Source organism: Anomaloglossus baeobatrachus, chromosome 8 (genome assembly GCF_048569485.1).
Source record: "Anomaloglossus baeobatrachus isolate aAnoBae1 chromosome 8, aAnoBae1.hap1, whole genome shotgun sequence".
NCBI classification, from domain to species: domain Eukaryota; kingdom Metazoa; phylum Chordata; class Amphibia; order Anura; family Aromobatidae; genus Anomaloglossus; species Anomaloglossus baeobatrachus.
The window spans coordinates 65930895-65943870 of NC_134360.1; the positions used below are offsets into that span (position 1 = coordinate 65930895).

Genomic DNA, 12976 nt, shown 5'->3' on the forward strand with positions numbered 1-12976 from the left:
TCACAGTTCCTGATTGGTGATCCCATAAGGCTATGTGCCTACGATCAGTTTTTGATGAGTTTTTGATACTGCATAATTTTGTTGTGTCAAAACGCAGCATCTTATGCAGGCATCACACGAGATGAGCTATCGCGCAATGCATCGTCGGGGTCACGTTTTTCGTTACGCACATCCGGCATCGCTTGCGATGTCGTTTCGTGTGACACCTCCGAGCGACGCAGAATCGCTCACAAATCGTGAGTCGTGTACTCGTTGCTTATTTTTTAAAAAATTGTTTATTTTTAATGGTGCCGGTTGTTCATCGTACCCGGGGCAGCACACATCGCTCCGTGTGACACCCCGGGAACGATGAACACAGCTTACCTGCGTCCCGCGGCTCCTGCCGGCTATGAGGAAGGAAGGAGGTGGGCAGGATGTTTACGTCCCGCTCATCTCCGCCCCTCCACTTCTATTGGCCGGCCGCTTAGTGATGCGGCAATGACGTCGCTATGACGCCGAATACACCTCCCCCTTGAAGGAGGGATTGTTCGGCGGTCACAGCGACGTCGCTGTCAAGGTATGTGCGTGTGACGCTGCCGTAGCGATAATGTTCACTACGGCAGCAAGCACCAAATGTCACACGAGCGACGGGGGCGGGAGCTATCGCGCTCGACATCGCTAGCAATCGCTAGCGATGTCGCAGCGTGTAAAGTACCCCTTAGTATTGGGGAAATCAACAACAAAAACGCTGAAATAAGTGACATCTGCAGATTTACATCTGCACCAAATCTGCAAGGAGAAAATGAGAGACTAGTGCATGAGCCTTTGGGAATCTTATTCAGTTTATTGGGACTAGGAAATGCTTCATGTTTTGTGACAAATCCGTGCAGAAAAAAACGCAACAAAAAATGAGACAAAATTGCAACGAGTGCACAGACCCTAAGGGGTACTTTGCACACTACGACATCGCAGGTGCAATGTCAGTGGGGTCAAATCAAAAGTGACGCACATCCGGCGTCACTGTCGATATCAAAGTGTGTAAATCGTTTTTGATACGATTAACAAGCACAAAAGCGTCACAATCGTATCATCGGTGTAGCGTCGGTCATTTCCATAGTTTCGGAAGGACCGATGTTATGATGTTGTTCCTCGTTCCTGCAGCAGCACACATCGCTGTGTGTGAACCCGCAGGAGCGAGGAACATCTCCTACCTGCGTCCTGCGGCACACGCCGGCTATGCGGAAGGAAGGAGGTGGGCGGGATGTTTACGTCACGCTCATCTCCGCCCCTCCGCTTCTATTGGCCGCCTGCCGTGTGACGTCTGTGACGCCGCACAACCCGCCCCCTTAGGAAGGAGGTGGGTCGCCGGCCAGAGCGACGTCGCAGGGCCATGTGAAGCTGCCGTAGCGATAATGTTCGCTACGGCAGCTATCACAAGAGATCGCAGCTGCGACGGGGGCGGGGACTATCGCGCTCGGAATCGCAAGCATCGGCTTGCGATGTCGTAGTGTGCAAAGTACCCCTAAGTGCTAAGTGGCTAAGAAGTAGTACAAATAAATCTAAGCATGCCAATAGAAGAGACAATAACATTGTGTTAGTATCAATGAAAATCAGGGGAAAATACTCAAGAAAAGTTTTATATTAATTATATTAGAGAGAAAGGAAATCATATCTTTCTGCCATCTTAGCAAGTGGAGCAATCAGTAGTTGATACGTTTTATGATCTCTCTAGAATGATTTCTGTAAAACCACATCTGATGAAGAGTTTTAAGTAGTCTCGAAAGCTTGTTATGTGTCATCACCTTTCCAGTTAGCCATTAAAATATATCACCTAGAGAAGGGTGGATTGATTTACAGGTCTCTGGTGTATCGGTCAAGTGAGTAGTCTCTGCCACCGGACGAGGGGCACGTAAATCTCTTATCTTCAGGGATCCCAGTGTGTTTTTTGATTAGCTCAGCTGGCACAACTTTATCACTGCAATGTGACGTACGGATAACGTCATGCCAGCCCAACTAAACCACATCTGATGAAAAGTTTTAAGTAGTCTTGAAAGCTTGCTATGTGTCATCACTTTTCCAGTTAGCCATTAAAATATATCAACTAAAGAAGGGCGGATGAATTCGTAGGTCTCCGGTGTATCGGCCACTGATCGCCAGACAGGAGGCTCGTGAAGCTCTTATCTTCCAGGATCCCCAATGTGGCTTTTAATTAGCTCAGCTGGTGCAACTTTATCATTGCAATGTGACGTACAGATTATGCCATAACCCGCCGGAATAAACCACATTTCATGAAGAGTTTCGAGAAGTCTTGAAAGCTTGTTATGTGTCATCACATTTCCAGATAGCCATTAAAATGTATCAACTAGAAATGAGAGGGTGGTTTTGTAGGTCTCCGGTGTATTGGCCAAGTGAGTAGTCACTGGCCGCTGGATGGGAAGCCTGTGAAGCTTTTATCTTCCAGGATCCCCAATGTGGCTTTTGACTAATTCAACGGGCGCAACTTTATCACTACAACATGACTTACAGATGATGTTGTGCCAACCCGACTAAACCACATCTGATGAAGAGTTTTGAGTAGTCTCGAAAGTTTATATGTCATCACTTTTCCAGTTATCCATAAAAATATATCAACTAGAGAAGGGCGGATGGATATGTAGGTCTCCAGTGCCCCGGCCAAGTCAGGAGTCTCTGGCTGAAGGACAGGAGGATTGTGAATCTCTTAACTTCCTGGAAGCCGGTACGGCTTTTGATTAGCTTGGCTGGTGCGACTTTATCAATGCAATGTGATGTACAGATGACGTCGTGGCAACCCAACTAATCAAAAGTAAATCCCAGAAGGTAAGAGATCTGCCATTCTCCTGTCCAGTGACCAGAGATTACTGACCTGGCCGATGGACCAAGATCCTGCGAATCTATCCCCAACTCTTCTATCAACCACTAAGCACTCTCCATTTTTATTTACCCTATTATATAATTCTGTAATATATTACATGATAATATTCATAAAACCAATGTTAACTCTCTAATTCTGAATCCTAATCTGCTTCAATTATAAAAATATATTTATATAAAGTATCAGCCCTAAATATCTAAAAATAATATTCACATTCCAAAGTACTCAAATGCCAAGTTATTGGATCATCATGTGAACCAATTTTGAGACACATTGGTTGTAATTGGTGTTCTAGTGGCATTCTGCCAAATAGACGGAATATATGATAATTAATGGATAATGGATTTATATGACTTAAGACATCTGCTTATCCTCTCCCAATTTCACGGTTTTGACATCTCTTGTTAATTATACATAGTGCTCACATGGGAGATGCAAATGAACAGCTGAATGTTTAAATCTCTATTTTATCACTGCTGTGACATCTTATAAGACTGGAGGGAAATGGAGCAGAGAAAGAAATTGTAATTTGGGGGTTATCTTGAGGTATTATGTATTGACCCTGGTGCTGTGTCACAAGAGAACATATGCTATCCTAAGATCCTAAGATAGTAGACTGCATAAATGATCTACAACACGAAAGAGGGTCGACCTGCAAACAACCAAGAACAACCTAATCAAGGTCAGTAGATTGGATGGGGTGGAATTCAGAAGCATGGTGTCCACCTGGAATGGTGACCTAGTAGATAGATACCCAATAATCACAATCCATTATAGTACATGCTGCACATACAGTTTATTATGCACATGTTTGAGATCAAACATCTATTTTTGCCTGGCTCTATGTTTAAAGAGGTGGACTATGTGCTGTTGCATTCCTTAGGCTACCTGAGGAAGGGGGAGGTTGTACCCCCGAAACGCGTAGTGGCATGTAAATAATTAATAAATCTACATCCCAAATAACCTCATCACTACCTTTCTGAGCAGCGCAGCGAAACCGTGCATTTTTTCTTTTTTTCCTTGCATTGAAGATACCAATCATGTTATTGTATTGTCATGTAGTGTAATGTGAATTGTGTCCTGCGTCTTTTGTAAATATTGTGCCATGTCAACTGTGAACCAATGTAATGCAAAGTGTGATAAGTTTTATTTCATTGTGAAGATACTGTGATGTAATAGGTTAAAATGTTATAATGTTTTCATGTATGATATTGTGCACTGTCCTGTTAGGGGGTTGAGTTCTGCCCAGCAACAGACAGTGAGCAGGATCAGTAGTAGTTAAGTGTTCGGACTAGCCCACAATGGGAGGGGTTAGCTGAAAGGCAAAGTGATGGTTTCCTGTTAGTGAATTAGTGAATATCTAGTGAGTGTTACTTTAGATAAGGATGGATAGTCTGTAGATCATGAAGGTTGCATACAGTGGGTGATTTGTGGTGGAAAATGAAGAAAGGAGACTGGAGTCAAGATAGCGTGATCCTTAACTACTGATTAAAACATAGAATGCTGAGGCAAGAGACTGATCCCATATGGAGTAGCATCAGATAGAAGGGGACAGGACTTTAGCAACCAGGTGCCTAACCATCAAGGTAATGGGTTAATACTAACTGGCGTGGGAACGAAGTCTGCTTTTGGTGTTGAAATTCTAACTGCATAATTCTTCTTTCCCTCAAAAATCATCTGTCAGGGGAGCGTCGGGTGGCCCCCATACATAACAGGTGGTCAGTCTTGCCAAAGTTAGTGAGTTTAACCGACTTTGATCTAATGTGTATGATGGCCTGAACAGTACATGTAAAGGGAAGCAGAAGTACATGCAAGGAAACATCACCATCTGCTGCCCGAAGATAATAAGAGGAAACAGGAATTAATAAGCTCAGTGTATGTTTCCTAGAGGGAAGAGTTTAGAAGTCATGTCGGGTCAGGTGAGAGTTGTGTTGTAGAGACTAAATATGAAAGCCCTGGTTGGGCCAAGAGGAGAGGAGTTGGTGTCAGAATCCTGTTCTTGTAGTAGCGAAGCGGGCTTACAGTTCCATCACTACAAAAAGGTCAAAGAGGAATATCCATGACCTAAGCTGAAAGGAAAATTGGTGATCTAATCCCAGAGGAAGATCCATGACCTGAGCTGAAAGGAACATCCGTGAAATGTAAGGGGATGCAGAAGTAAATGCAAGTAAACATCAAATTCTGCTGGCCGAAGGTAATAAGAGCAAACCGGAACTAAAGAGCTTAGTGTGTGTTTCCTAGAGTGAAGAGTTTAGAAGACATGCTGGGTTAGGTGACATCACTAAGAAGACTGATGGAGAATATCTGGTACCAACGGACGAAGTGTTAAGGTATCAACTGTTCATGGGCCTAAGGGATCCTTACCTGAGATGGGCCATGAGAGAGCATTTATGTTACAGTCCTTATATGAGCTTTCTATAGATTGGGGCGGAAGATAGAGTTTGAGAGCAAGAGGTGCCAGTTATGGCAGGTGTAATGCAGAGCTATGAAGTAACTGCTTCTGAATTGCCTAGCATTGATCCGAACTGGGCCCAGGAGTTACTTCAAGAGATGTAGGAGATCAGAGAAGAACTGCGGGTCATAGGAAAAACTTTTGCAGCTACCCTGGAACTGGATCATGGATCCCGGCATGGAGAGCGACCAGAGAGGGGGTATTCCCCTCCTGGAGAACAATTACACAGTCCTGGGTGCTTACCAGATGAGTGTAGATTTGAGTACTTAAAATAGGGCTTCATTACTCAGCATAGTGGCCACATCTCAACATAAAATTGATAGAGAAGGATATTTCTAAATACCTTGTTCAGCCAATTCTGCCTTTGAGCGGCGCTATTGTGGTCCGCTCATCCCCATGAAGTGACTCCCAGGCTCTGTAACCTCTGAGATCCGGTGATCTCACATCAACTTCCATTGGTCTCGACATCACCGAGGTGGGCCCAAGTGTCAGTGAGTGCCTGCAGTGCAAAGGAAAGGCCTCGTCCATCATGAGCACCGAAGAAGAGCGCAAAGATTTGTCCAGCCCCCTGAAGGCCACACCTACTGACTAGAAAAGTCAGTCTGTGCTAAGAGATGCCTGCCTCCGTAGAGCAAAGTGGAGAGAGAAGGTTTGCCCATTGCAGTCACCGCAGAGAATGAGTGGAAAGCTGGACGAGACGGGAAGGTGAACCAAGGAGAACCTCACCCAATGCAAGTGGGCGCAGTGATGCAGGATGCCGAGGGGTGAGAGAGAGCATCATTTTTTCTGCAGCAAGATGTCTGCATCACCCTGGGGCATGAAAGTGACTCAGATGGGACCAATGTGCGCCACAGATGTGGAAGATGACAGTGGCACCAGAGAAGAGGCAAGGTTAGGACTCACACTTAAGATATAGTCAGGTGTTGGAGGTGGTGCACTGTTGCAGCTGAAGGAAGTATAGTGTACAAGGGTACACCTGTATGGTGTCCACCATAAAGGGAAGGAGAAGACCGAATCCCTGAGGAAATGGGGCTATACTGCGCCATGGGTGGTTGATGATGTTGAAGACGAGTTGTTTGCATTGTCTGCAAGTTTTGAAAAAATAGTCTTTTCACCTCCAATTAGACCGGAAGTAGGATCTGAATCTAAACCCACCTGTGAAGGGCCAGAGGATTCCAAAGCAACACTCCCAGTGGGACCAGAAGGTGTGTTCGAGTCTGAACCTCCACATGAAGCACCCAAAGTAAAAGCGTCTGTCGAACCACTTTCTGAGGTTCTGTGTGGGGAACTAAATGGGCCAACACTGGCATCTTGCCTACAAGTTTATGCACGAAATGAGATCTTGCAACAGAGCATCCTACAGTAGGTCTGAGAGTGGTATGCTCAACAGCTGATATCGGGACCACCCCAAGAGGACACCAAGGGGCGTAAAGATTCTTTTACTCATGGACTGGCAAGTTTAAAGAAAGGGGGACTGTAAGGGGATGCAGAAGTAAATGCAAATAAACATTGCCATGTGCTGACCGAAGGTAATAAGAGCAAACAGGAACTAAAGAGGTCAGAGTGTGTTTCCTAGAAGGAAGAGTTTAGAAGGTAAGCTGGGTCTGGTGACAGTTGTGTCGTAGTGAGTCAATATAAAAGGCCTGGCCGGGCCTAGAGGAGCAGAAGTTGGTGCCTAAATGTTTGATAGAGCAGTTGTGTGAACAATGGAGCAGGTTTAAAGCCAAGCATCCGTGACCTTAGCAGAGAGGAAGATCCATAACCTAAATTCAGAGAAAAGTCGGTGACATGAGCTGGGTAAATGAACCGTTATCAAAGCTAGTGGAAGCCTGTGACCCTTACCAGAAGAAGTACCTGAGGAAAACCAGACTACGCTGATTAAAGTCCAGAACCCCGACTTCGTGTTCAAGTCGTAGACTACACCGGTGAAGATCCAGAGCCCCAACTTCGTGTTGGAGCCGCAGACTACTCCGGTAAAAGTCCAGAGCCAGGTCATTGTTTTCTACACAAAGATACGGTATTGAGTGGGGACTAAAGGGTACTTTACACTCTGCGATATCGGTGCCGATATTGCTAGCGAGCTTATCCGCGCCTGTTGGTTGTGCGATATGGGCAAATCGCTGCCCGTGGTGCACAACATCGCTAACCCCCGTCACACGGACTTACCTGCCCTGCGACGTCGCTCTGGCCGGCGATACGCCTCCTTTCTAAGGGGGCGGGTCGTGTGGCGTCACAGCGATGTCACACGGCAGCCGTCCAATAGAAGTGGAGGGGCGGAGATGAGCGGAACATAACATCCCGCCCACCTCCTTCCTTCCTCATTCCGGTGGAGACAGGTAAGGAGATGTTTGTCGCTCCTGCGGTGTCACACACAGCGATGTGTGATGTCACAGGAACGACAAACAATATCGTACCTGTCGCAGCAGCGATATTAAGGAAATGAGCGACGTGTCAATTAGCAACGATTTTTCACGTTTTTGTGCTCGTTGATCGTCGCTCATTTGTGTTATACGCTGCGATGTCGGTAACGGCGCCGGATGTGTATCACTACCGACGTGACCCCGACGATATATCGATATCGCAGCGTGTAAAGCACCCTTTAGGCTGTGCTTCAGAGAGTAGAGGCGGCTAGCCTGTATAGTGTGTGAAGAAACCCCCGATTTGTTCTTGTGTCCTAGCTAGTAACGTCTTTTACCCCTCTAGGGCCTGTACACTATTTGGTATTGTTAAGTCAAGTAGACTACAGTAACGAATAGAGTGACACTGACTTTTCCCTGCTAGAGAGGTTGGGAATACGATAACTCGTATGGTGGACGTTAGTTAGTGATAGGAGTAATTCCATGTAAATAATACTGTGACTGTATTCCGAAAATCTGTGTTGCTGATTAATCCTATGTAAAGTTATCTAATTTACAATTGCAAGGGGCACTTTGCACACTACGACATTGCATGCTAATGTAGCGATGCCGAGCGCGATAGTCCCCGCCCCCGTCGCAGCTGCGATATCTTGTGATAGCTGCCGTAGCGAATATTATTGCTACGGCAGCTTCACATGCACTTACCTGCCCTGCGACATCGCTCTGGCCGGCGACCCGCCTCTTTCCTAAGGGGGCAGGTCGTGCGGCGTCACAGCGACGTCATACGGCAGGCGGCCAATAGAAGCGGAGGGGTGGAGATGAGCGGGATGTAAACATCCCGCCCACCTTCTTCCTTCCGCATAGCTTCTGGAGGCAGGTAGGGAGATGTTCCTCGCTCCTGCGGCTTCATACACAGCGATGTGTGCTGCCGCAGGAACGAGGAACAACATCGTACCTGTCGCTGCAGCGAAATAATGAAAATGCCCGACACTGCACCGATGATACGATTACGACGCTTTTGCGCTCGTTAATCGTATCAAAAACGATTTACACACTCCGATGTCGACAGCGACGCCGGATGTGCGGCACTTTCGATTTGACCCCACCGACATCGCACCTGCGATGTCGTAGTGTGCAAAGTGCCCCTTACTTGTTATATAATTATCTCTCATAATCCCTGATTTGTATATAGTTAATAAACCATTCTTGGTTCAGTCACCACTGCCGCCTTGTCAGCGCCGTTGCATCCGACCACCCGCTTACACACTGTTATCAGACATTTGTCATGTAATGAGCTTTGCACATAACTAGAAAATATATATATCAACCGGGCAGTAAATAATTATGTTTCCTATTGAATGGCTATGCAAGAAGAGGTCTTGAAAATCATTAGGATTTGATATAAGAAGTATATTGGAAAATTGTAGAACTTTTTGATATACAATGAATAACGTTATCCCTTTAAATGTATAAGTAACACCTCTGGGAATAAATGTAAGAATCTAATCTGTAGCAGGGTTAAATAAATCCTATATGTCCTCTTGATGTTGCTGGCATGAAGAAAGGATTCATGAAAGCAAGCTGTGAGAAACAGAGAGAGAAGACTAATGATGCTGTTGAGAAGAATGGATAATGATCTTGTTTTTGGTTGAGCAAAGACAAGGTCTGAATGTAAACACACTAAGGAGGCTCGCTCCCATGATAAATAATAGCGGGGCTGCTGTCTATCCTGCTCACATACACTATTTACCTACACAGTCCATGGATTTCTTTATCCATTTTTGTGCCTTTTTGGTTTCCGTTCATGATCCGAAGCTTTATTTTCCATTTCGTACCTTTTCTTAAGCTCTTTTTCTTTGTATCCGCAGAGTCTGTGAAGTATCTAGAGTGCTCGGCTCTTACACAGCGCGGTCTCAAGACAGTGTTTGATGAGGCTATTAGAGCAGTGTTATGTCCTCCACCCTCCCGGCCTAAGAAACACGGATGTGTTTTGCTGTAAAGGTGAGCTAAAATGATAACTGTCCTTTATTATTTTAATTTGACCTCACTCCTGCCATCAATACATCTTCGTATCATATTATTCGGATTATGAGATGCTAATTTTTTCCCCCATAACTGGGGGTAGAATGGTAAAATTGGGGTGCATTTTATAATCCAGATATGGCTTACCGGGGAAGCGGCGCAGGGTTGACAATACTGGGGACTTGAAGGAGGGGGGTCACTGCAGTAGAGCAGCTCAAGAAAGTCAAAGGACGGAGGGTTGGTGATACTGCAGGCTTGAGAGATTTGTGGCAGCGGGCTATGGGCTCTTTTGAATCACCGACGATTGGTGCGATGGAGTTCAAGAAAATGGCCACAGAGGCTAATCTTCACACATGCCACCTCAGCTGCCATTTTCTTAAAGTCCATCAAGTCAACCGCCAGTGATTCAAAGGAGCCCACAACACGCCAACAGATCAATGGCTCTCGCCACCGTGACACACCCAAGCCCACAGTATCGCCGACCCTCCATCCACTGACCCTCCTGAGCCGTGAGACACCCTCCTCCAAGCCTGCAGTATTACCGACGCTCCGTCCACTGACCCTCCTGAGCTGTGACACACCCTCCTCTAAGCCCGCAACATCACTGACCCTGCCTCCTGTGACCTTCCTGAGCTGCTCCACCACTGCCACTCCCCCTGGTATGCTAATATAGGATGCAGGATAGGATTATAAAACGGACCCTCATTTTAGCATTAAAATTATTTTTTCTATTTTCCCCATCTAAATTTGGGGTGTGTCCTATAATCCAGTGTGTCTTATAAAACGAAAAATATGGTATAAAAATATGGTTCAACTTTCATCCGGAAAAGTGGGACTATTTTTCTTTCATCTGTCTGCTGTCCATATGCAATCCGTTTTTTTTCTCAGCAGCTATTATTCATTTACAGAACCATTTACAATGTTGAATGCTACAGAATTGTAATGTATCCATAAAACGCTAACTGGTAGCTAGCTGGTCCGTGTGGTGTCCGCTTTGTTTCCTCGCACCCATAGACTTCCATTGTTGAATTTTTTCTGATTTATGTGTCCACTTGCAGCATGCTTTGATTTTTTTCCTCAGGCCAAATACAGTTAATAAAATAATCATAAATCTGCACCCCTTCATTGAATAACATGGGTCTGAGAGCGATCCATTTTGCGCCTGTCCAAGTTATACACTTGTGTGAGTGAACCCTTAGAGGGACATAATGGTCCTGTACCCAAGATAGAATTATAATGGGTACATGCTGTAGTGTAGAGGTCCCCAACCTTTCTGACCGTGAGAGCCAAATTCTGTTCCGAGAGAGGGTCAGGAACCACATTCAGCTCTCTCCCCCCTCACAATACCACCACCGTCTGCCAACCTTGCTGTATGTGCCCGGGCCACGCACCCGGACACAGTCAGTCTCCTCTACTACCACTTCACTCTCCAAACTAATCTGACTCCTTTTACCGCTTCCAGGACTGTGAACTCCTCGGTGTGGACATCAGCCCCTGGAGGGAGGCAACAAGGATTTGTGTTTGACCTTGATGTGCCTAGCCGGGGTGTGGGGTGTGTTGTTGTAGTACCTTTGATGTCCTGGCTTGTCCAGGGCGCCACATTCCCCCTTAGTAAAATGCAGACCGTCCGCGGGCTGCCCGTCCATCACCGGTTTTATTTTTGTTTAACTGTAGAAAAAGGGGTAAAACATACAAAACATTAAAACAAGCATTTTTGTATAAACTTCCCTTAACGGGAGGTACGGTTCTTAAACGTTGCAAACGGTAACGGCTTCCGCTCTTCTCCCACCCAAACAACCTGGCCCTGATGCTGCCCCTAAGAAGTGGGCAGCACCCCTTGCCCCAGTCCATCACCAGGCTGCCCGAGCGGGTACGGTCTCTTTCAGGGGACCCGCGTCCATGGGGACCCCTGAACCCCCGGAGGATCGCCACCGGTTACGGTAGTGGCGGGCCTGGGCCATCCGTTTCCTCCAGGCCCATCCTCCCAAATCAGCCTCTCCGGAGGCGGTAACGGTTTCAAGCCAAACATTTTTATTTGCATCCCACTAAGTTTGTGGTTGCCCTGCCAGTTCTCGGGCTTGTCCGTAAGAAGTCCCTTACGCAACGGTTGCAGGAAGTCCCTACGGGGACCAGTTGCCGGCAACAGCCGGTTCAATCAAAGTTCCAATCAGGTGACATCTTCTGTTGATTTATCTTTCACAACTTATAACTGTACTGGTGGTCCCAAAGGGGACAACTGCTGGTAACGGTGGACCGCTGACTCACTCCAGATCCACGGTGTCGGCCGGGGGAGGGGGCCGGACTGGTACTCGGGCCTCTTGACTGCCCCTCAGCTTAACGTCCAGAGCAAACCAACCCCTCTCCCCGCAATGCCTAGTGTACTGGACCAAATTCCCCGGCATCAGGTTGCGGCCCGGGTGGTCCTCCGGCAGGTGGGCATTGACGTCCCGTCGGGCCACAAAGACTTCGGCCTCCAGGCCCGGCTCATATATAAAACCATACCCCCGACGGACGTCAAACCTCCTCACTTGTCCTTCATAGAGCGGGCCCCGTACACAGAAGGTGGCTTGGCAGAGGCTTTCCTTCTCTCTAATCATGCGGGCTACCAGCTCTGCCTTCCTCCTTTCCCTCTCCGCGATCTCCTGGCCCAGCGGGGTCTGTTCCTTGTCCCAGTAAGGGGCTACTGCGGGCCCCAGCACACGGGTCGGGCCGCGCGAGACCTCCTTCACGCTGCCCAGTACTGGTATTCTGGGGGGAAGGTTCCGCGGTGTCATGGCCTGGGGTGCTGCCTTACAGCGGCAATCCGGTGCGGCCTCAGCCGAGGCGTGGGGGATGGGCACAGGGAAAGTCTCCCACTTAACCTCCTGCACGGAGCGGCCTGTCGGAACCGATTCGGGCTCAGGCACGATCACTACAGGTGCCTCCGGTATCTCTCCGCTGACGGCCTCGGATTTCGGTATCTTCCAAGGGAGCGGCTCCGGACGGTCACGGGCCCCGGCTGCAGGTCGGTCCGCCTGGGCGGATTGGCGGGGTACCGCTACCGGTTGTGATGGTAGTGGGCCTAGTGGCGGGGCAGCAGCAGCCAACACAAGTAGCGGGGGAGGTAGCAGGACGAGCGGGTGTAGACCGAGCCCCTCGGCCGCGATGAGCGACCCACTAGGGGTACAAGGGCGTGGGTCACTTACCCTCTCTTCCAAAACTCCCTCCACCTCGCGTCTCCGTATGGCCGCCACCACCTCTGCCATATCGACCTCCCACTCCTCCAAGAGGAGC

General features: G+C 47.6%; 1 protein-coding gene across 1 annotated transcript in view; it reads left to right on the forward strand.

Annotated features, from left to right (window-relative positions):
• RAC2 (Rac family small GTPase 2) overlaps nt 1–12976 on the forward strand; it is a 202234-nt gene that overhangs the window by 128051 nt on the left and 61207 nt on the right. The window contains exon 6 of the mRNA XM_075321756.1: nt 9550–9682. Within this exon, the coding sequence (XP_075177871.1) occupies nt 9550–9680 (131 nt within the window). The 3' untranslated portion in view covers nt 9681–9682. The remainder of the gene's footprint in view (nt 1–9549; nt 9683–12976) is intronic.